At 38.1% G+C, this 26,182-nt stretch overlaps 1 protein-coding gene across 3 annotated transcripts in view; it reads right to left on the bottom strand.

Annotated features, from left to right (window-relative positions):
• The window catches only part of PAPSS1 (3'-phosphoadenosine 5'-phosphosulfate synthase 1), a 108,811-nt gene that overhangs the window by 47,770 nt on the left and 34,859 nt on the right, over positions 1-26,182 (bottom strand). For all 3 annotated transcript variants that reach the window (XM_067735390.1, XM_067735392.1, XM_067735389.1), the window contains 3 exons: positions 5,613-5,726; positions 3,110-3,221; positions 495-700 (listed from right to left, as the gene is read on the bottom strand). In XM_067735390.1, the coding sequence (XP_067591491.1) occupies positions 495-700; positions 3,110-3,221; positions 5,613-5,726 (432 nt within the window). The remainder of the gene's footprint in view (positions 1-494; positions 701-3,109; positions 3,222-5,612; positions 5,727-26,182) is intronic.

Genomic DNA, 26,182 nt, shown 5'->3' with positions numbered 1-26,182 from the left:
TATTAATAACTGTAGAATTTTAATGCTGAAGGAATGTCTGACACCGTTAGTTCAACCTCTTTATTTTATAAAACAATATATTTGCCTGTTTTTAAGTTTATCGCTTTTTTGTCCTACATAAGACAATGAAATGAAATTGAACACACTTCCATGATCTAAACAGCTGCTATATAAAGTTTCTAGGTAAAGCTACTAAAATTTCACTTAGTTTCTTTTCTTTTTTTTTTTTGGTTGCACCATGCAGCTTGAAGGATCTTAGTTCCCCGACCAGGGGTCCAATCAGGGCCCTGGCAGTGAAAGCGCTGAGTCTAACTACTGGACTGCCAGGGAACTCCTTCGCTTAGTTTCTTTAAAAGTTCACACTAAGTTCCAGCCTTGATTCTGCAAAATATTACCAGTTCCAATGGCATAGTTGATATAGAGGTAATGCCTCACATTTCAGCACAAACATTACTGGCAAATCAAGATAAAATGCGGCAAGGTTTACTCAGGACCTTGATGTAGGGGTGGTTCTTGCATGTTGTTCCCCACTGCCTGGCACAGCGCTCCTCCTTCCTGTGCTCAAAAAACTCTGGATTGCGAAGAATAGCCACGCGGCGGCCCTCGTACATCAGAGCAAAAGCCGTGCAGCCGTCCAGCCTCTCTTTATCTTCCTGAGTAGCTGTCAGAACTATCGGTACTGACAAGTTAATGACACCCCCTGCAGGGCACAAAAGAACATAAAGCACACAGCTTGCATTACTCAGCGGGCCTGACATCTACCTTTCACACTTCAGTAGACACTCTTCAAATAATAAAAGATTTATTGCTCCAGTGACAGTGTTCCACTGGTACCTGGCACAGAAAAGCAGGGAGAGAACAAGCAACAAACCCAGAGTTGAAAACAAAACAAAACAGCAAAAATTAAGAACATCAACACTGTGTGCAGCAATACTCCTCACAACCACTCATGAAACTGTCTTTAGGGGGAAGAAGCGCAGAAGTTTAAGCAACTGTTGAGTAAGGAAGAATCAGCGGGTTAAGCCTAACATCACCAAAAATACATGAGTAAGACAAAGAATTATGCTTCAGGGCCTTTACAGGAAAAATATTATAACTGATACCGCTGACAACTACATTTTGAGTGGCAAGTTGGTTAAGTAACTTGAGTATACTTGGTATACCTGGATATCCTTGAGAGAGGAAGACGAAAACACTCAAAAAGTTTTTTGTTTTTTAATCAGAATGGAACTGATGCCAGCTATACTGGTCAGGAAACAAAGGCAGTAAATAATCAGTGGCTCCATTTAAACCAAAATATGTTGCCAGTGAGCCCAAAAGCACATTCTCAGTTCCCAACCTTTCAAGCTCTGAAAGTGTTTTTTTCTTTCCTATTCGTTATGCGCAAGTTAGAAAAATAAAATACACTCTCAGATTCATATGTGGATATTATTTACGTTATCAAAGAGAAACCACACTTTTTGGGAAATCATGGCATGCCTTCTTTGGGCAAAAGACGTCAACAAAATCCATGATAACAGTTTGGTTGTTTTAAAATTACCACCGTAAGGTGGAGTTCAAAATGGAAAATTAATAGGTAGATTTACACCACACCCAAGACTAAGTCATAACTAAGAAGGCAGTTCACAAAGACTTTACCATTATTTCCAAGGAAGAAAATCAAGAAGTATAATTTAATTCTTATGTTAAAGGTTCTTGAGAACAATGAGTAGGAATTACATCTTCTAGTATCTATTTTACTCCCCAGTCAAAAGAAGTTATAACACAGAAGAACGTGGTCGCAACTTTGCAGGGTTCTATGACTTTTTTTTAAAAGTTAAGTATTATAGTGGACGTACAATATTATGTTCATTTCAGATGTACAGCATAGTGATTCAACATTTAAACATATTAAGAAATGATCACCATAATAAGTCTAGTAACCATCTGTCACCATACAAAATTATTACCATATTATTCCTCATGCTGTATATTATATACCTGTGACTTATTTATTTATTTTATAACTGGAAGTTTATACACCTCTTAACCCCCTTCACCTATTTAGCCTACCCCCACCCCCTTCTGGCAACCACCAGTTTGTTCCCTGTATCTACAAGTCTGTTTTTGTTTTGTTTGTTCTTTTGTTTTGTTTTTTAAATTCCACATATAAGTGAAATCATATGGTATCTATCTTTCTCTGTTTGACTTATTCCACTTAGCATAATACTCTTCAGGTCCATCCATGTTGCAGCAAATGGCAAAAGTTCATTGTTTTTTATGGCTGCATAGTATTCCATTGTGTGTGTGTGTGTGTGCGTGTATGTATATATATATATATATATATATATATATATACACACATACATACACCACATCTTTTTTATCCATTCACCTACTGATGGGCACTTAGGTTGCTTCCATATCTTGGCAATTGTAAATAATGTTGCAATGAACATATGTGAACATCTATCTTCTCTAGTTAGTGTTTTTGTTTTCTTCACATAAATACCCAGAAGTGGAATTGCTGGATCATACGGCATAGTTCTTTAACATTCAGCAATATTTTCTTTATTGTAGTACATTAATCTTACCAACAATATACAAAGTTTAAGGTAGCTGGAATGTAATTACAATACCCTAAATATCAATTTCTTTGGCAATTTTTTTTTTTTTTAGTGTTTTAAAAGAGTAGGAAGAACCATCCTTTTAACCACCTATTTCAGGACTCCTTAACTTGGGACTCCCTGATTCCTTGTTAGAACACCCGGCTTAAGCAAGCATGGGCTTCAGCACAGCACAATTAGTAAGTATGTACACTTTCTGGGGAGAGGCTTTTTACCATGATCAGGTAGATATGGCATAGGGAAACTGTATTTGTTTTTTAAATCCATTTTCAGCCTTAATCCCCAGGTTGTCCTTCTCCCCCTGCAATAAGTCACAATCAAGAAAACTAAAAATGGAAAGATCTCATGATACGTTTAAAATATTCAGTACTGATATAATTTAGTCTTTAAGTGCTATCTCCGTTAAGATGTTACCAGTACTCTCTATAAATAGTGATGAATCCCTGCAACTGTGTGCTTTCTTTTCCATACTCAATGTACTTGAATATTTTTAAATGTCTTACCATCCAGAAGACAATCGAAATGAAGACACTGCAAGTACTCCCTCTCTCTCATAAAGCCATTCAGCGGGGTTGCCCAACCTTCTGCCAAAACCTGCACCCACTGCATATCCACCTAGTAAACGAGACAGTAAAGAAAAATGCTTTATTTCATGTACTTATGAACAAAAGCATTAATGGCTTTTTGGAGTTTAATTTTGAAAGCAATGGAAACGAACTTCTCGAGAATGTTTATAGATTTTACAAATCTAATAAACAATAAGGTCACTAGGAAAGTATGTATTTTTCTTAATAAATCTGACTAACATTAGGCTTCCCATAAGAATAGCATCTCCTAAACCAGTGGTCCTCAAACTTTAATATGTATTAAGAAACCTCTGGAAGGCTTGTTAAATGAAGACTGCTCCACCCCCCAGTTTCTGATTTAGCTAGTTTGCTGTGGCACAAGGATTTGTATTTTTAACAGGTGCCCAGAAAATGCTAACAATGATGGTCTGGAAACTACACTCTAACAACCACTGTCCTGAACTAAAACAAACTTTAGATAAAATATTTACCAAAACAAAATCCCTCACCAATGACAGAGTACCCTTCATTTTACAAACACTATATTATTTCTTGAACTTTAAGATTTCTAGTAGATCCCATCAGAATATTAAAGAATTGATGAATTAACGCAAGCTGGATATGCTCATTTTTTAACTGTGTGTGTGTGTATATATATACACACGGAGCAGTGATTCTCATATGAGAAAAGATAAAGCACCTGGCCAAGAGGTGTGCATTATGATGTGACTTACCATGTATACCCAAAGTATTAGGTTGGCATGTTCCACTGAAAAATCAAATAATGGTAAAGCATTCCCCTCCTTCAATTCACAGGAAAAAATTGTATTCGTGCACCAAATTGTTTCACTTTCAAGTTCTCCTCTTACTAATTTTTCCTAAACCTTTGACAATGGCCACTATTCTTCTCTATTGGAATCTAATTCTAGATGGTATCTATTATGGACTGAATGTTTATGTCCCCCTGAAAATATGTTGAAGCCCTAACCCCCAATGTGAATGTATTTGAAGATAGGGCCCTGAAGAGGTGATAAAGAATAAATGAGGTCTAAAGGGTGGGTCCCAACCCAACAGGTCTGGTGCCCTCATAAGAGAAAGAGACACCAGAGCTCCCACGGACACACTGTGAGGATAAGGTGAGAAGGCGTCTGACAGCAAGTCAGCAAGGGAGCCTCGCCAGGAAACAAATCAGCCAGCACCTGGATCTTGGACTTTCTAACTTACTGAACTATGGGAAAATAAATTTCTGTTGTTTAAGCCATCCAGGGTATGGTATTTGTTATGGCAGCCTAGCATACATTATATGATGCAACCTAATTTTTTTAATTAATTACTTTGCATACTGCTGTGCAAAGAACAAACTACCGTATTGAAAAAAAGATCACATTTAGAAAAGGCAGCTGTTTTTCTGGGTTATTGAGTCTAACTGACCTGGATTCATATGCATTCATTCTCAGTTTTGTTCTCTCTCTCTCTCCTCTTCCCTCCTCCCTGCCCTGTGTGTGTGTGTGTGTGTGTGTGTGTGTGTGTGTGTGTGTGTTCGTTCATTTGATGCACAGTCTGTCAGTGACAAAATCTATTGTGCCTTTGCAAAGTCAGCTTTGAGTGCCTCTGCTCTCCAACTCTCCCTCTCTCTGCTCCCCTGCAGCATGTCTTAGCTTCTGGTCAGAAACCCAATCACACAAATCACCTAGATAATATACTCCTATCAAGAATGAGAGTAAGTCTTTGAAGAGTCTTCCTCCGACCTCAGAAGGCTTGGGGGTTATTTTTCTTTCTCCTACTTGCACATTTGGCACCTCCCTGGGTGTCCGGGATTTTAACTATATTAAAAGAAAGGCAGGGAAATTCTAGTCCCGGTCTACGTTCTTATTCCTAAATCTCTCCATTTTTAAAGTATATCTGAATGACACAATTTAAAATTCCCTAAGATTTGAAAGTGATAAATTATAGTCACCATTGTCATATCTAGTTTAACTAAGCAGTTTTCTATTGGGAAAAACACCTAATGCTATTATTAGAGCTAACATACACAACAGAATTATTCTTCACGATATAAGAAAGGGAAAGTCAGGGTTTTGACAAGGGATTAGGAAACATGTTTAAAGGGAAAAAATGTTCATTTTAATTATTTAATTATTAAAGGTTTTTAAACTTTTAGAACCCATTCCTTCTGATAAGCCTAAAAATCTTACATAATCTTTGTTTTTTGATATTTCATAATAAATAAATGTTATGACTAAAATGAAATCAAAGCCATGGTAATTTAGAAATATGGTTTTACAAATTAAACATATTTCCCATCCCTGGGGAATTGTGATATACACAACTACCACTATCACTCACACCCTCAAACACAAAAATAAAATCACAAATTCTATAGACTAACCACTATACATAAGGTTAAATCACTCAGTAGGAAAAGGAACAAAGCACTCACTTTATTAATTTTCAATGCTGGTAATGTTTCTGCATCTGTTTTTGCCAAATGAAGTTTATTTTCTGGCACATAGAGTTCTTTCACTTCATAAGAGGCATCCACAGGTACAATATCCTATACATACACAAAAGTACAGTTAAATGTTTGATTCAACAATTTAGCTTTCCCCAAAGGGTATCTTAATGAAGAAAATTAACATTTCAAAATGAGACTTAAAAAACGACGTGTAAGACAGGGATTTAATGCTGTACCTCCCAATCAATTTTCCTAGTGACAGCTGGTCTACTTGCAAGCCGGTAACATCCCACATGCAAGACTTCATTAATCTAATCTCCCACTATCTAGTGAGACAGAAATTCCTGGAATATGCCATATAAGTCAAGATCATGCAACGGCAAAGAAGAGGTAACCTCAAGTAAGGGGTAATGATAAAAATAATTTGGAAACAAAGAAATAAACAAAAAAAGCACTCTAAACATAATCATTATTTTCTGTAACATATTATAAAACCATTTCATTCCAGCTTCCACATGCATCTTTGTCACCATTGTCACTAAAGCCACCTTCTTAGTCATGTAACACAGTATTCCAGAGCACGTCAGCTCTACTCCCACCACTGCAGTTTGAGAAACAGCAGTCTCTGATGTCTTACGAAATGTAGTCCGGAAATTTTAACAAAACGTCCTAGTATTCATTTATATCACATTGGGACAGTGCTCTATCTCATCTGTCCCACAAGTTCCTGTCTGTAATTACCACAAACTTATATACTGCTCTTATACACGGCTCATCCAGTGACCTTTACAAGGCCTATTCACACTTGTCATATACCTAGGAATAATTAGTAAATGTGTTTTGGGGGGTTTTCCTTTTTTTCCCTTTTTTCTTTTTTGGCCACACTGCACAGCATGCAGGATCTTAGTTCCCTGACCAGGAATCAAAGCGGCGCCCCCTGCAGGGAAGAGCAGAGTCTTTTCTTTTTTCTTCTTTTTTTAACATCTTTATTGGGATATAATTGCTTTACAATGGTGTGTTAGTTTCTGCTGTATAACAAAGTGAAGCAGCTATACATATGAAGGGCAGAGTCTTAACCACTGGACCACCTGGGAAATCCTACCAAATGTGTTTAATTACTTTAAAACTTTCCAGTCAAATCAATCAAGTAATCTCTATAAGCATCCAAAACTGGCACTGACTAAGGGTTTTCCATATGTATCCAAGCAATAATTTCTTATGCAAAATAAATTAATTCTCAAGAGAATGAGAAGACAAGCCACAGACTGAGACAAAATAGCTGGAAAAGGCATATCTGAAAAAGGACTGTTACCCAAAATATACAAAGAACTCTTAAAACTCAACAGTAAGAAAAGAATCCTATTAGAAAATGGGCCAGAGACCTGAACAGACAACTCACAGAAAAGATATACAGATGACAAATAAGTATATGAAACGATACTCTACATCATATATCATCAAGGAAATGCAATTTAAAACAACAATGAGATACCACCATTAGAATATACTTATCAGAATGACCAAAATCCAAAACACTGACCACATCGAATGCTGACAAGGATGCGGAGCAACAGGAACACTCATTCCCTGGTGGTGTGAATGCAAAATGGTACAGCTGCTTTAGAAGACAATCTGGTGACTTCTTACAAAGCTAAACATACTCTCACCAAATAATCCAGCCATCATGCCCCCTGGTATTTATCCAAATGAGGTGAAAACTTACATCCACCTGCACACAGATGTTTATAGCAGCCTTACTCATATTTGCCAAAACTTGAAAACAACCAAGAAGTCCTTTGGTAGATGAATGGATAAACTGTGGTACATCCAGACAATGGAATATTAATTATTCAGCACTAAGAAGAAATGAGCTATCAAGCCATGAAAAGACATGGAGAAAACTTAAATGCAGACTATTAAGTGAAAGAAGCCCGTCTGAAAAGGCTACATATTGTATGATTTCAACTATGTGACATTCTGAAAAGGCAAAACTATGGAGAGAGTAAAAACATCAGTGGTTGCCCAGGGTTACAGGGGAGGGGAGAAGGGACGAATAGGAAGAACACAGGGGATTTTCTAGGGCAGTGCAACTATTCTCTATGATACTACAATGGTGTATAAATGTCATTACACATTTGTCAAAACCCACAGAAGGTTCAATGCTAATGTAAACTATGAACTATGGATGATAACAATGTGTCAATGTAGGTTCTTCAATTATAACAAAGGTACCACTCTGGTGAGGGATACTGGTAGCAGGATAAGCTGTGTGTGGCAGGGAGGGGAGCCATGGGAGTTCATTCTCTATACTTTCCACTCAAGTTCTGCTGTGAACCTGAAACTGCTCTAAAAAATAAAACCCATTTTAAAAAATGCATAACAACAGAAAAAGTAATTCAAAATGAATATTAATGGAAGAACCAGGTGTTTAAGGACAATACCTACTACTTTTAGAAAGAAAATGTTTGGGAAGAAACTTCAACTTACATTTGGACTTTCATTAATATCTTCAGTAGTAGAAAAAAGCAGAGTCAGATAGACGATCTCATGAAAGCCTGAGTGCTACCACTCAAGCAGTCCGTATGGGTTCTGAGAATCTAGAAAGAATTATTCTACTACATTTTTCTGATATTCTGTTCCCTCAAAGATGGAAGAGCACTGGCTAAATCATGTACCAAAATCAAGCTCCTCCTACCAGTAAATTCAAGGCCTCTGATCTTTCTCATGAAAAACCCAAGAATGAATAAGAAGAGTAAACATGAAGGAAAAAAGAAAGAAAGAATAAAATTAAAAGACATAAATAAAGAAGCACTGCTTACTACCACACCACGTTCAGCTAGGTCTCTGGAAGCCCTGTGTCCTTTGAGCATCCCACCACTCACGGCAAAGTAGAAAGTGTGTGTTAAGCACAAACTCCGCACAGCACAGGGCACTTCATAAACCTTCCAGACCGCCTTCTGCAATTAAGCCTGCAGCAGGTACCCACAGCAGACGGCTACTTATTGTATTTACTAAAGGTAAACACGACATGAGGGCATCAAAGAATAATGATGAAGAAGAGAGACAGCCTCAATTTTCTCTTTGTAGATGTAAATACCGTACAACCTTGTAAAGACTCTTTTTTAAATCTAGCGAGAGAAATAGCTTAAGGTAGTCCATTCTGTACCTTCTAACTCCAGGAATTATTTTTAATACATTTATTTTAAATTATAAAACAGCAATAAAGAGAATGTGGAAAGGAGAAAAACCCATCACCCTATATATGTTCCCCGCCAAGCGTTTTTCACCCATGGGCATTACAGGGCAACTGGTAGTTTCAGCATTTTCTACAAAGGCTATTACTCCCTCAACCAGAAAACAAAAATTCAGAATCAACTTTTCCCAGAACAGTATGATGTGCATTAAGGGAACTGCACACACTCCCTATATGTTCAATTAGCTTCTTGGACATGTAAAGCTCTGAAAGGTACCTTGAGGAACACACATTTTTGTAAAATAAAGAATTTAAGTCCTCCACACTAGGAACAAATGCTAAATTAAATTACACAAAAAGTCAGGCATTCATTAGGGCTTTTGTGAGAAAGAGTATGGTAGTTTCACAAAACACACTTGAAATTAAATATCTGCATTAATCACAAAACATTAGACACACCACATTTTCAAAACCAAAAAGAGCTACAAGAACGCAACACAGGTCTATAGGTCAGTTATTTCTGATTTTTGTACTTAAGACCTGAGTTCAGATTCTAACAGTGCAACCTTGAGCAGGTTATCTAACATTTCTCACCTTGTCTCCGTCTCAGCTGTTTAACAACACTGCCACCAAAAACTGTGTGTGTGTGTGTGTGTGTGTGTGTGTGTGTGTGTGTAGTTACAGGGCTGCTGTGACAAATGACTTAAAGTATGTAAACTGCGGGGCTCACATTTACTGGATGCTAACAACAATACCAGCAATGTTCTAAGGGCTTCACGTGAACTAATTCATTTAATTTTCATGCAATCCTACCTATGAAAATAGAAGAAGCTATTGCTATCCTCCTTTTACAGATGAGGAAATTAAGGCTCAGGAGACGTTTATTAACGTGCCCCAAATCCCTGTTGTACTGTGTTCCAACGTGCTTACCACACAAATAAATACTCAATAAATAATAGTTATAGTGTGCTTGCTACATGCCAGGAACTGTCCTAAGCACTCTACATTTATTAATAGAATCCTCAGTACAATTCTGAGACAGGTACTATTTTTATTTCCCATTTCACAGATGAGAGAATTGAAGCCAGAGAAATCAGGTTATTTTTTCCAAGGTCGTACAGTTAATTGATAAGTGTTGGAACTGGGATTCCAACTCAGGTCCCAACACTATTCTCCTCCAGATAAGAAAACAAATTTTAAAAAATAAAAATTAAAAGAAAAACCTTTACTGTTTTTCCCATAAAACTAAGTTATGAAACATTTTGCCACATAAATTGTTCTTAGTTTACTTTCATGATTTTATTAAACATTTACAGTTCCCAGGGTTTCTGGTCAGTGTGTGATCTTTCTGTGTTAATAAAGTCCTAGACAAAAAGTAAAGATATTCAACATTTCAGTTACATCTAAACATTTCTATTAATAACAAGTGAACGATGTTCAACCAACTTTCTCAAACTCCATCACTGTGAATAAATTGAAAACCTCCACTTCCACCACTTGAGACCCCTTAGAACTTTGAAAACCAGAATCACAGTCTGGGAATAAATGACACAGGAACTCCAGGGAAGAGAAGAATTTCACTGATACAAACAACTCTACGTAAAGCTTTCTTTGCCATCTCTGAAGCCTATATTATTTTGTAAGGATGAGATGCCTTTTTTGCGATGTGTGTTGACTACTCTCCCCCACCCCCCATTTACCACTAATAGCTGTCAACAATCTTGGAGGGTCAGAGGAGCGCATCCAATAGACTAAATCTTTTCATCTCTGTTGGACGCAACAGGGCATTTTTAGCTGGTTTCCTAAGCCATCATCACCAGAGTCAGCTCACAAATACTAATGAATAGCAGCAGTGCACACTGCCCACTGTAATGCTCCCAGCACGAGGCTGGGTGTGTCTCCGCCTTGCCTCCACCCTGGAATCCCCCCTTCTGTAGAACGCCAGGACACTGGAGTGTACACTCAGGTATGTGAATCTGCTCCCTCTGAAGAGACTCTGTTCAAAGTAAGAACTGAGAACCAACAAATGTTTCTTTCTATATGTCGTGTCTATTTCCTTCCAACCACACCCTAAGTTAAAAAACAAATTACAGTTTGTGAGCAAATCCAAGAGAACTAGTTTGAACACGAAAGAGTGGTATCTATATTATAAATCCTACCAAATTATTTTTTTACGTTCTGTACGCTAACAATGCCACAGCTTTAGTAATGCATGTTAGTAATGTGCTGCTTTGTAGGCATGAACTTAGAGGCTATAATCACTTTTTTTTTTTTAATTTTTATTGGCCATGCCACATGGCTTGCAGGATCTTTGTTCCCCAACCAGGGTTCAAACCCGTGCCCCCTGCAGTGGAAGTGTGGAGTCCAAACAACTGGACCACCAGGGAATTCCCCTATAATCACTTGCTTTTCAAAAAGGAGGGAAGTCGTTCGAGAAAATAATTTTAAATTACATAAAATTTTATTGCTTAATATTTATAATTAAAATTATTTAAAGGGCTTCCCTGGTGGCACAGTGGTTGAGAGTCCGCCTGCCGATGCAGGGGACACGGGTTCGTGCCCCGGTCCGGGAAGATCCCACATGCCGCGGAGCGGCTGGGCCCGTGAGCCATGGCCGCTGAGCCTGCGCGTTTGGAGCCTGTGCTCCGCAACGGGAGAGGCCACAACAGTGAGAAGCCCGCGTACCGCAAAAAAAAAAAAAAATTTAAGTATAAAACTGTTTTCATTACAAGCATGTCACAAAATTCTTCCATTTTCAAAATTCACACCCTGCAATTATTTTAAACTGAATTTTAACCTCACAACTTAGAAAATTCTTCTGATATCTAACCAATGGCAAAATAAAGGTTCAAGAGGTTGCTACTGTTTTTCTCTTCTAAAAAGGTACATAAAGTGAGCACTTTTGGAATTAACACAAACATAGCAGGAGCCAACAGGAACATGGAACACATACTCAGAGGAAGCGAGTTCTCTGTGGACTGGACAACTATCAGGAAGACAAAAAGGTTTTAAAATGCAGACACAGTCAGTTCCTAGCACATTCTACTGACAAATAGTTTTCGTTTCCAAAACCACTACTGAACATCTAAAAGAGTCAAAACCACCTCAAAGTGAGACAAGAGATCTGGACAACAGAACATGAAGTCCCTGCCACATGAGCTACCCATTTTAGTTGGGATTCATTCGGATTCCCAGAGAAACAGTCAGCTGTTAGAAAATCATGTGTTCTTCTGACACCTGTACAAATGAAACCCTTTATTTCAGGAAATTTCCTTTAAAACAGAAATAGATCACAAGCCAGGTCAGGAACAAGTGTTCATGTACCTAACCCCTTACTTCCAGTTTTAAGAGCGCCAGAGTCGCCAAGTATTTAAGGGTAGAGAGGAAACAGGGGTGCTCCTAGGAGTTCTCCTGAGTAGGGGGTCAGTAAACAATTCACATGCTACCGTTAATGAGGGAGGTCTAGAAATACTTTAAAATTTAATTTTAAAATGTAACATGGATACTCAAAATTTTTTCTTTTTTTTTTTTTTTGCTTGACTGACTAAATACAATCTAAGACCTAACATATGTTGTATCCGTATCTTTGTTCAAAGAGAAAATTGTTTTTTTCCTGGACACTGGCCAGCAGAACAAACAACATTCACTACCTGAAAAGAGTAGTTCTTGCCTTCTCTTTTTAATCTTCCTAAAGAACTGTGAATAAGTTAATAAAGACAGTGACTTCACATTTAAAATTTTTCCTTTAGGTACTTTCTGAACTTTTTCTTGAGCCAAATCTCAACAGATTTGAACACGAGAGCTCAATCATCTTTTTATGAAACTATTAAATTTCTATTATCTAAGCTACATGCCTCCAAAGCATGAACACCAACGGCATACTGGCATCACTTTAAAACTGAGCTGCAAAGTCTGGTTTTACATGCAGTATAAAACCCATTTAGAGCACTAAACCACCATTTCATAGGAAGATAAACCCTTAAATAATTTATAGCACTACTAAATCTAGAGTTCCTAGTAGATTTAAAAACAGTATTTAAAATATCACTTTAGATTAAAACCATCAGCAAGAAGCCTACTTCTTTATGTCATAACCCGCCAAGTTAAAATGCAATACCAGCAGGCCATCTAGTGACCATTCAAGGGTTAGGAAAAAACTTAAATAAAAAACCCTCAGTATTTTCCAGTGTCTTCTAACTTCTTGGATAAAAATGTGCCAACTGAAGCATACTGAGGAAATAAAGATGCTCTGACAAAATACTGAGAAATTAGGTATTTATTTAAATGACCACACTGCCTATACCAATTATACTACGTAAGCCAGATCAAAAGAGAAATAAGACAATCCAGAGAGGACAGAACCAAAATACCCACCATCCTAAAATACCCACTGTAGACCACACTAAAAATATTTTTTCTTGGGCTTCCCTGGTGGCGCAGTGGTTGAGAGTCCGCCTGCCGATGCACGGGACACGGGTTCGTGCTCCAGTCCGGGAAGATCCCACATGTTGCGGAGCGGCTGGGCCCGTGAGCCATGGCCGCTGAGCCTGCGTGTCCGGAGCCTGTGCTCCGCAACGGGAGAGGCCACAGCAGTGACAGGCTCGTGTACCGCAAAAAAAAAAAATTTTTTTCTTGGACAGTGAAAATCAATTCCATATCTTAATAATGATAAAATTTCATATTCTAAGGCAAATCAAGGAAAATTTAAACATGAAAATTTTTCACTGCCCTTTGACCTCGCTCCCCTCTACTGTGCATTGTGTATCCGCATTATGCATTGGCCTAACCTACCCCACTGGCAGAAATTCATGTTCACTCATAAAGAGCAATGTTCTCCTAGCACCAACAAGACAACTCCTTAAAAGATAATATTCCTTCTTGGGGACTTCCCTGGTTGGCGCAGTGGTTAAGAATCCGCCTGCAATGCAGGGGACACGGGTTCGAGCCCTGGTCTGGGAAGATCCCACATGCCACTGAGCAACTAAGCCCATGTGCCACAACTACTGAGCCTGCGCTCTAGAGCCCGCGAGCCACAACTGCTGAAGCCCGCGCGCCTATAGCCTGTGCTCCGCAACAAGAAAAGCCACCACAATGAGAAGTCTGTGCATCACAACGAAGAGTAGCCCCCACTCGCCGCAAAGAGAGAAAGCCCACGCGCAGCAACGAAGACCCAATGCAGCCAAAAATAAATATATTAATTAATTTAAAAAAGAAGATAACATTCCTTCATGATCTTGTAAGGGGCCACAATGACCCCCACTTTGTACTCACAGATCTGGATTGTGCAAACTATCTACGTCATTTAATGTACAGCCCTCTGTCTCAAAAACCTGTATAACTGTGCTTTGACCTTTAAGGGCAGAACAGTCCTCAGCTTGCTGAGGGCCTGTTCCTGGGTTAAAATCCTCTATTTGACTCGAATAAAGCCTTCCATTTCTTTCTTAGATGGATTAATTTTTTCTCGACGGTAAAGAATGTTAAAGAAACAATACCTGGTAGAATTCATTTCAGAAGAGTCTCTCCAAAGTAATACGGAGCATCAGACAGAAAAAATTCCACTTATCACCAGAGGAGGCAGCACTTGTCAAACACCTGAACTATCCTGAGACAAACAACTTCACCTCCTTGAATCTGTTTCCTCATCAGTAAAATGAGGAAAATTATAACTACTTCTCAGAGTTTTAACAAAAATTAAATGCAATAATGCTACTGAAGGGACTACCAAAGGCTTTGCACATGCTAAGAGTTCTGCTCTTCCATCTCTACCTGTGCCATTCCCTGCCAGCACTCACAATTATATTCTTATAATGCTAGTCAATGAAGAACCTCTAATCTTCACATCCCCATTCAAAGCACACACTAGAAAGCTATGGAGATTTAGTTACTATTCCCTGAAAACACCATTGCACTTGACATCTTCATCCCCTCCACCCGCAATCTGTATTTGTGATATTAGCTCTACCATGTGAGCTCACATAACCCACCCTTGGAAAACCTAACAGATATCTTTGAGGAACTTCCCTGGTGGTGCAGTGGTTAGGACTCCAAGCTCCCAATGCAGGGGGCCCGGGTTCAATCCCTGCTCAGGGAGCTAGATGCCCCATGCATGCCACAACCAAGAGTTCGCATGCCGCAACTAAGGAGCCTACGAGCCGCAACTAAACGAGCCTGCCTGCCACAACTAAGAGCCGCCACAACCAAAATAAATAAATAAATAAAATATTTTTTTAATGTCTTTGTGATGACAATGAAGTTGAATTGCACTGGCTACCCCTGGACCACCCGGGAGAAGGAGCTTGTTAGGAAAAGCACATTACGCTAAGTCACCTTGCGATAAGGGTGCAGCAGGCAAAGAAACTCCTTGTATCACCAACTGACCATAAAGTCTGAGCTGAACGTCAGGTATGAACCGGTTTCTCCATGTATCCTAATGTTCATCTGAGATTCAACTTTGTGAGAAAATCAAAGGAGAATATGCCAGAACAGAAGTAGTTGGTATGTGTGCATATTTCTTCCTTCAATTGTACTTTTAAATTCTATATCATGGTATAAAAGAAAAAAAAGAATTTATATAGTCATTCTAGTTTATAAATAATGGTAGCAAGGACCAAAAATTAAGGTCCATGGGGCAGGAATCTGTACTGTCTAATTCACTGCCACATCCACAGTGGTTTACAACAGTGCCTAGCATGTATGGCACTAGGTATTTGTTAAATTAACTCACAGGATCAACCAGTACAAACAGAAATACATACTTTCAACGGGAAGTGAAGTCATTTACTTAGGAAAGCACACAACTGAAATCTTTTCCCCAAAAGAAGGTGGTTCCCAAAAAAGCAATTGCATTAAGGAGGCATTTACATTTATTCTTTTGTCACCACCCAGCTTTAGAATAAAAATGAGTAATTTTCAAAAGAAAATTTCCCTGTCTTAAACTAATATAACCAGAATACCTTTCTGGCCATAAATTTAATTATATTGTACTTGAGTTGTAATAAGAACACTCTTGAAAGTAAAAGCCAGAGGCATATGAAAATGAATTCTAGGAATTCATGTACCTGGAATCCTAGGTATGGAGTCTAATAAGTTCATGAACAAGTTAATTAATATCTCTGAAATACTTCATAGGTTTACTCTGTGAATAAAATTAGACAACATACACAAAGTACTCAGTGCAAAGACCAAGTAGGAAACCACCAAAGTAATTCAAGGGAGAGGTGGTTAGAAGCTAAAGTAGGACAAAAGACCACTTCCCCTGAGATTCTAACAATCAAAGCAAATATTTTAAAAGACACAAAGCCCGACATACATGTCCCTTACAATAAGTATTCACTAGATGTTAGTTTATCTATCCCTCTTTTTCAAAACCTTGAGTGAAACTGTCCAATTATCAGATTGTCTAGCAAGAATAATATAGACTAATATCTGTATAAAAGGAAGAATAATAGGTATAATCATTAATTAGGAACAAACACATTGGGAGCAAGGCATTAAGGCCACAGAGACTAAGGCAAGCAATGGCATCAAAAAAAGAAAAAAAGTAAACACTGTGGTGAAAGGCATAAGGACAATAATTTTTAAAAAAGCAGCTTGGAACCAAACTATGGAGAAGCTTGAACACAAATTATCTTAATTCTATAAACAATGGGGAAAAAAATCAATATATATTTTAGAGTAAAAAACGGAAGGGATTAGACCACACTTTAGAAAGATGATTCTGCCAACAATATAAAATGGAATAAAAGGCAGACAGGACTGGAGGTGGGGTGACCAATTGTACAGTGGCAGTCAACACTCAATTTTTTACCGTTACAGGTGGAAAAAAAAGGCAAAGTCCTGTGCATAACAGACACCACATGAGCCTGCATTTTCATTTTACAGAATCATGGTTAAAAATAATTTAAGTCTAAATACAGTGAGGGATCTTGGATTGAATCCAAGGATAGGAAAGGATAATAGTGGAAAAGCTTGTGAAATCCAAATAAGTTTGTGCTTTAGTACAAAGTACCAAGCTTAATTTCTCAGTTTTGAGAAATGGTCTATGATCATGTAAGTTATTAACCTAAGAGGAAGCTGGGTGAAGGATATACAAGAACACTCTGTAATATTTTTAGAGTTTTTCTTTTTACAGAAGAATTGCCAAATTTTCTCAAGATAAATTTTTCTTGAAAAACAGCAAATCATCTTCCCACTACAAAAAAAGAAAGAAAGAAAAAAGCCTCTATGTAGGTAAAAGTGTCAAACTCAAAGGACACAACTCTGAGTAGGGCCCCAAAGAAGTATTCAGGAATTGAAGGAAGGAAAGAATGGAAGGAGGGTAGCCATCACACTCTAAGTTTAATAATCCCTTAAGTGTCTGAACTATCTGGAATTATCTATAGCCCATAAAATGGCTTCTGAGATGCATGAGCCCCCTAAAATTTTATGAGAATATCTATGTGTATTTTTCTGAAGTTTTGTAAAACACTTAAGAATCAGTAATTAGATATAAAAAACAGACAATCCAAACTAACAGAAAATAGAACTATCGGGAATTCCCTGGCAGTCCAGTGGTTGGGACTCTGCACTTTCACTGCCATGGGCCAGGGTTTGATCCCTGGTCAGGGAACTAAGATCCTGCAAGCCGCATGGCGTGGCCAAAAGTAGAAAAATAAAAAAGAAAATGGAACTAAGTATAACTTTCTAACATTGATATGACAAATCTCAAGTTAAAAAAAAAGATAGGTTCAACATATAAAAAATGCAAGCAAAACTACAATCTAAATATAAAGGAAAAATACTGAAAACATAGTTTCAATGAAAATGGCACAGAATTAATATTTATTGATTTCATACAAATTTATAAGAAAACTATAAACAACCCCAACAGAGTAAAAGTAGAGTAAGGATAGACAATTCACTGAAAACGAAACAGAGATTACACAATAGACCACCACCGAACAAGCAGAAAGGCCAGCTAATCTATAAAATCAAACTTTCTTGAGTTCATCACAGAGCTGAGGTCCTAAAGCAGTAACATGAGCTGCTTCCAAAGAGTGACAAGTCCCACCAAGAAAAGTCAAGACCCGTGAATTATCTCCCTTTAGTAAAGCCTGGGAGGAAGAGATGGCTGCAAGAAAAGCAGGAAGAAGAAAACAGCTTTAAAGTTTTGAAAATTCTTCAAGGCTGAGTGTGGACTAGTGTGACAGGTGAGTATCCCTGGGAATCCAGACGTGAGGAGCTCTGCGCTCACTCACAAGCAGGCCTACGGGAGGTATGCAGAAGGAACGCGAAGAGCAGGTCTGGAGACCAGAGCGCGCTCCCTCGGTGGCGCGCAGCACAAAGCTCTGCCCACTACCTGCAGCACTGTCTCATCCAAGACAAAAGCCTCAGGCTGATGGGGGAGGGCAGGAAACCGCTCCCCACCCGATCCCTTGCCTCCCAGGGTCTGCTGTTTTGGGGGAGGGGTAGAAGCAAGTATGGTCTGCCAAAAGGAGGTGGAAGAAACTCTCTTGGCCCAGGATCCTGAACCGATACAAACCAGGGATCTGCACGTGAGAGCAGAAAACTCACCCTCCAAGACCTCCCAGGTTCAAAGAGAGGCTGGCTACCATGCAGAGAGGGGAAGCAACACTGAGGAAGACCCACTCCAAGATCCAGAAGCAGAGGTCCTGCTTAAAGCTGAATCTGGACCAGCAGAACTGAAAACCACCACTGCTCCTCCACCATGAGCTTAGCACTAAGTAATAAGCAAGAGTAGTTTACTGCTGTGAGAGAGGAGCAAGAGCCTGGAAGGGGACCCCTTCTGTGGTACAGGCATATAGGGAATGCTAAAAGCTGAGGACGGAGCAGAAACACTGGGGAAAACCCTCCAGCAGGCCAGATCCCACACTAAGCACAAGGAAAACAGCTCACCCCTGGAGAAATGTGAAGCGGGTGCTGCATGAAGAATAACTATAGAATAAGGAAACCCTAACCCAGCTGAACTACTTATTAAACTAACTCAACTCACTACACTAACAGTGTGACAGAAGAAGCATAAATGCCCAAAGCATAAATACCACTTACCTCAATCTCTACGGTTCTTCCAGACACAACGCCCAGCATTCAATAAAAAATTAGGACACATCAAAAAGAGCAAGAAAAAACACCCACTGTTAAGAAATACAGCAAGATCCAGAAATGACCCAGAGGTTAGAACCACCAGGCAGGACTTTAAAATAATTAAAATTACTATGTTAAAAGATCTAGTGCAAAAGCGGACAGCATGCCTAAAAAGATAAAGGATTTCAACAGAGAGATGTACACTATACTAAAAACAAAAAAGATAACCAAATGATGATAGGATTTTTTAATAATCAGAGTTTAAAAATTCCTCCTATGGGCAAATCAATATATTGGATACAGCTAAGGAATCAGTAACCTTGAAAATAAGTGAATAGAAATTAATAAAGCTGAAAAGTTAAGACAAAAAAGGGTGAAAGAACAGAGCATCTTTAGGCTGCGGGAAAATATTATATTGTCCAACATATGCGTAACTGGAGTCCCAGAAGGAGGAGAGAGAATAGGGCAAGAGAAATATTTGAAGACATAATGGTCAAGAGTTTTCAAAAACCAATAAAAGAATAAACTACCAACCCAAGAAAGTAAAAGAACTCTGAACTGAGAGAAATCGACCTAAATATACTGAAAGACCTATAAACCTCATACTAAAACTGCTGAAAACCAAAAAGATTAAGAGCAAATGTTGAATTTAGGCAGAAAAAAACAGAAACATTATAAAGAGAGGGGGAAAAAAGAAAAGAATCACATCAGACTTTCATCAGAAACAATGCAAACAAGAGGACCATGGAACAACATCTTTAAAGTACTAAAAGAAAAACACCTGTCAACCCAGAACTCTGCCCAACAAACACATGAAAAGATGTTCATCATCACTAATTATTAGAAAAATACAAATCAAAACTACAGTGAGGTACCACCTCACACCAGATGGAATGCCCTTTATTAAAAAGTCTACAAATAATAAAACGCTGGAGAGGATGTGGAGGAAAAGGAACCCTCTTATGCTGTTGGTGGGAATGTAAACTGGTGCAACCACTATGGAAAATAGTATAGAGGTTCCTCCAAAAACTAAAAATAGAGTTGCCATACGATCCAGCAATCCCACTCCTGGGCATACACCCAGACAAAACTATAATTCAAAAAGATATACGCAGCCCAATGTTCACAGCACCACTATCTGCAATAGCCAAGACATGGAAACAACCTAAATGTCCATCGACAGATGAATGGATAAACAAGATATGGTATATACATACAATGGAATATTACTCAGCCATAAAAAGGAATGGAATAATGCCATTTGCAGCAACATGGATGGACCTAGAGATTATCATACTAAGCAAAGTTAAGTCCGAAAGAGAAAGACAAATACCACCTTACATCACTTATATGTGGAATCTAAAATACGACACAAATGAACATATCTATGAAACAAAAACAGATTTACAGATATAGAGAACAGACTTGTGGTTGCCAAGGGGGAGGGGGGTGGGGGAGGAAAGGACTGGGAGTTTGGGATTAGCAAATGCAAACTATTATATATAGGATGGATAAATAACAAGGTCCTATTGTATAGCACAGGGAACTATATTCAATATCCTGTGATAAACCACAATGGAAAAGAATATGAAAAAGAACATATATATGTATAACTGAGTCACTTTGCTGCAGAGCAGAAATTAAACACAACATTGTAAATCAACTATACTTCAATAAAATTTTTTAAAATGTATCCTATGCCCTCCCCCAAACATCTTTTTAAAATGAACAAACAGATGAGAAAGATCTGATATAAAGCCTTTCCAAACGCAGTCATCTGTGCCTCCCAGTATGCTATGTATACATTGAAACTATGGTTTCTAGGACACTTTCTAGGAGTTATATACTCTAATTTCTATCACCTACAATGTAAATTCCTCAAGGACAGAAACACAGCTGGTTAAGCTCTGTAGTGCCAGTGCCCTAGAATGTGACTAACTACAGTAGCGGGCTTTTAACAGATATCGGATTGATGATGGATAATGAAAGAATGAATAATGAAGGGATGAGAGGGAAGCCAGAAGCAGAGCAACAGGACTAGCTCAAGAGCTCAGAAGTTGGTTAACCAACAGAAAAATGAAGAAGAGCAGAAAGATGAAGTACGAAACCTTCTGGGATTAGGTCTCATTGACCTGCAGAGAGTACACCAATACATATGAAGAAAAACATCAGAGCAGGGCAGTTAGCAATTCATTTTATTTCTATCTATTCAGCTAAAATGCTTATGTAAGGGAAATAAATTAGGAAAGCAAGTCCCAGACTAATCATCTGGTAAACATTTTATAATATGGAAAAATTCAAAGGCTAAACATTCATAGTATATTCAGATATAGGTAATTTTTATTTAAAAGTTGTATGCCTAGTATATCCAGTAAGAAATACTAGATGAAAGAGTTTTATGGTAATAGGATTTTAAAAGTCAACAGTGGGTTGAGAAATCACAAGCCACAGTTAGGACAGAATGAGGAGCAATGATACAACGCCGACTGTGTACCACCATTATCAGGAGTTCCTGTGCAGCACTGAACAGCAAAGGCAGGAACCCCATGACTGGGGAGAAAGGAACTACTGACGCCCACATGAAGGCCGGATCCTCTTCAGCTAAATGAACTGTGACCCTCCACTAGGAAAGGGGAAGTATGGAGAAAGGAGCAGAGAAGGGAAGAAAAATAACTTCTAAAAACTGAGATTAAACTAAACTCAGAGAATCACGCACCTAGTGGGCCTGATAACATCAAACCTCTTTACGTTTCCATATGTTCAGGAACGAGACAAAGGTCGTTACGTCCTGGAACCTTCACCTACCTAAAATTCAACCATAAGATGTCATCAAGTTATCACAGGGGAAATCTGGACTCTCTAAATGTTTAGGAAAACTTAAATACATTATGTAACTCAACTTAAAAATATACTGATGCCAAGTTGTAGAGCTGAATAACCAAGGCTGAATTTCCTCTATAAGGCATTTGTGTGTTAAAATTACAGGTAAAATAAAAGATTGTTTGTCTCTCAAGCCTCCTGTGGTTTAGACTGACTGGAATATTTCACATGTGATACATATATGGTGCCCCCCACAGCACCTAACACAGTGACACACATGCACAGAAAACCGTCAGTGCTATAAAGAATTTAAAATGCACGTATTCAGCACTTAATGTATTCAACAACACATTAAAAGGATCATAAACCTTGATCAAGTGGGATTAATCCCAGGATGCAAGGATGGTTCGATATCCACAAATCAATCGATGTGATATGCCACATTACCAAGATGAACAATAAAAATTATATGATCATCTGGATAGAGGCAGAAAAAGCTTCTGACAAAGTTCAACATCCATTTACGGTAAAAACTCTCAACAAAGTGGTTATAGAGAGAACACACCTCAATATGATAAAGGCCATATATGATAAGCCCACAGCTAACAGCATACTCAATGGTTAAAGCATTTCCTCTAAGATCAGGAACAAGACAAAGTTGTCTACTCTCACCATTTTTATTCAACATAGTAATGGAAGTCTTAGTCACAGCAATCAGACAAGAAAAATATATAAAAGGCAACCAAACTGGAAAGGAAGAAGTAACACTGTCATTGCAGGTAACATGATACTTTACACAGAAAATCCTCAAGACACTACCAAAAACTACTATAGCTAATCAACGAATCTCGTAAAGGTGGAGGACACAAAATTAATATATAGAAATCTGTTGCATTTCTATACAGTAAAAATGAGCTATAAGAAAGAGAAATTAAGAAGATAATTCCATTTACAATCACATCAAAAAGAATAAAATAGGAATAAATCTAACTAAGGAAGTAAAAGACTTCTTCTCAGAAAACTATAAGACACTGATGAAAGAAACTGAAGATGACACAAACATGCAAAGATATACCTTGGTCATGGACTAGAAGAATTAATAGTGTTAAAATGACCACACTACCCAAGGCAATCTACAAATTCACTTCAATTCCTAACAAAATACTAATGGCATTTTTTACAGAACTGGAAAAAATAATTGTAAAATTTGTATGGAAACACAAAAGACCCCAAACACCCAAAACAATCTTGAGAAAGAAGAACAAAGCTGGAGGTATCATGCTCCCTGATTTCAAACTACACTATAAAGCTACTGTCATCTAAACAGTATGGTACTGGTACAAAAACAGACATAGATCAAAGGAACAGAACAGACAGCCCAGAAATGAACCCACACTTATATGGGCAATTAATCAATGACAAAGGAGCCAAGAATATACAATGGGAAAAAAGACAGCCTCTTCAATAAATGATTTTGGGAAAAGTGGACAGCTACTTGCAAAAGCATCAAACCGGAGCAGAAGCAAGAAGAACTACAATCCTGCAGCCTGTGGAACAAAAACCACATTCACAGAAAGACAGACAAGATGAAAAGGCAGAGGGCTATATACCAGATGAAGGAACAAGATAAAACCCCAGAAAAACAACTAAATGAAGTGGAGAGAGGGAACCTTCCAGAAAAAGAATTCAGAATAATGATAGTGATGATCCAGGACCTCGGAAAAAGAATGAAGGCAAAGATCAAGAAGATGCAATAAATGTTTAACGAAGAACTAGAAGAATTAAAGAACAAACAAACAGAGATGAACAATAACTGAAATAAAAACTACACCAGAAGGAATCAATAGCAGAATAACTGAGGCAGAAGAACGGATAAGTGACCTGGAAGACAGAATGGTAGAATCCACTGCTGCGGAACAGACTAAAGAAAAAAGAATAAAAACAAATGAAGACAGCCTAAGAGACCTCTGGGACAAGGTTAAACACAACATTCGCATTATAGGGGTCCCAGAAGGAGAAGAGAGAGAAAGGACCCCAGAAAATATTTGAAGAGATTATAGTCGAAAACTTCCCTAACATGGGAAAAATAGCCACCCAAGTCCAGGAAGCGCAGCGAGTCCCATACAGGATAAACCCAAGGAGAAACACGCCGAGACACACAGTAATCAAATGGGCAAAAATTAAAGAAAAATTATTGAAAGCAGCAAGGGAAAAAAGACAAATAATACACAAGGGAACTCCCATAAGGTTAACAGCTGATTTCTCAGCAGAAACTGTATAAGCCAGAAGGGAGTGGCATGATATACTTAAAGTGATGAAAGGGAAGAACCTACAACCAAGATTACGCTACCCAGCAAGGATCTCGTTCAGATTCAATGGAGAAATCAAAAGCTTTACAGACAAGCTAACGCTAAGAGAACTCAGCACCACCACACCAGCTCTAAAACAAATGCTAAAGGAACTTCTCTAAGTGGGAAACACAAAAGAATAAAACAACCTACAAAAACAAACCCAAAACAATTAAGAAAATGGTCATAGGAACATACATATCAATAATTACCTTAAACATGAATGGATTAAATGCTCAAACCAAAAGACACAGGCTTGATGAATGCATACAAAAACAAGACCCATATATATGCTGTCTACAAGAGACCCACTTCAGACCTAGGGACACATACAGACTGAAAGTGAGGGGATGAAAAAAGATATTCCATGCAAATGGAAATCAAAAGAAAGCTGGAGTAGCAATACTCATATAAGATAAAATAGACTTTAAAATAAAGAATGTTACAAGAGACAAGGAAGGACACTACATAATGATCAAGGGATCAATCCAAGAAGAAGATATAACAATTATAAATATATGTGCACCCAACATAGGAGCACCTCAATACATAAGGCAACTGCTAACAGCTATAAAAGATGAAATCGACAGTAACACAATAATAGTGAGGGACTTTAACACCTCACTTACACCAATGGACAGATCATCCAAAATGAAAATAAATAAGTAAACATAAGCTTTAAATGACACAATAGACCAGATAGATTTAACTGATATTTATAGGACATTCCATCCAAAAACAGCAGATTACATTTTCTTCTCAAGTGTGCACGGATTATTCTCCAGGATAGATCACATCTTGGGTCACAAATCAAGCCTCAGTAAATTTAAGAAAATTGGAATCATATCAAGCATCTTTTTGGACCACAACGCTATGAGATTAGAAATGAATTACAGGGAAAAAAATGTAAAAAACACAAAGACATGGAGGCTAAACAATACGTTACTAACTAACCAAAAGATCACTAAAGAAATCAAAGAGGAAATCAAAAAATACCTAGAGACAAATGACAATGAAAACACAACGATCTCAAACCTATGGGATGCAGCAAAAGCAGTTCTAAGAGGGAAGTTTATAGCTATACAAGCCTACCTCAAGAAACAAGAAAAATCTCAAGTAAACAATCTAACATTACACCTAAAGCAACTAGAGAAAGAAGAACAAACAAAACCCAAAGTTAGCAGAAGGAAAGAAATCATAAAGATCAGAGTAGAAATAAATGAAATAGAAACAAAGAAAACAATAGCAAAGTTCAATAAAACTAAAAGCTGGTTCTTTGAGAAGACAAACAAAATTGATAAACCATTAGCCAGAATCATCAAGAAAAAGAGGGAGAGGACTCAAATCAATAAAATTAGAAATGAAAAAGAAGTTACAACAGACACCACAGAAATACAAAGCATCCTAAGAGACTACTACAAGCAACTCTATGCCAATAAAATGGACAACCTGGAAGAAATGGACAAATTCTTAGAAAGGTATAACCTTCGAAGACTGAACCAGGAAGAAACAGAAAATATGAACAGACCAATCACAAGTAATGAAATTGAGACTGTGATTAAAAATCTTCCAACAGGGCTTCCCTGGTGGCGCAGTGGTTGAGAGTACGCCTGCCGATGCAGCGGACACGGGATCGTGCCCCGGTTCAGGAAGATCCCACATGCCACGGAGCAGCTGGGCCCGTGAGTCATGGTCACTGAGCCTGCGCATCTGGAGACTGTGCTCTGCAACGGGAGAGGCCACAACAGTGAGAGGCCCGTGTACCAAAAAAAAAAAATCTTCCAACAAACAAAAGTCCAGGACCAGATGGCTTCACAGGTGAATTCTATAGAACATTTAGAGAAGAGCTAACACCCATCCTTCTCAAACTCTTCCAAAAAGTTTCAGAGGAAGGAACACTCCCGAACTCATTTGATGAGGTCACCATCACCCTGATACCAAAACCAGACAAAGATACTACAAAAAAAGAAAATTACAGACCAATATCACTGATGAACATAGATGCAAAAATCCTCGACAAAATACTAGCAAACAGAATCCAACAACACATTAAAAGGATCATACACCATGATCAAGTGGGAATTATCCCAGGGATGCAAGGATTCTTCAAT

This window comes from Pseudorca crassidens, chromosome 4 (genome assembly GCF_039906515.1).
Source record: "Pseudorca crassidens isolate mPseCra1 chromosome 4, mPseCra1.hap1, whole genome shotgun sequence".
Classification (NCBI taxonomy): Eukaryota; Metazoa; Chordata; class Mammalia; order Artiodactyla; family Delphinidae; genus Pseudorca; species Pseudorca crassidens.
Note: the sequence above shows the minus strand (reverse complement) of the source record. Positions and strands in the feature narration are given on the sequence as shown.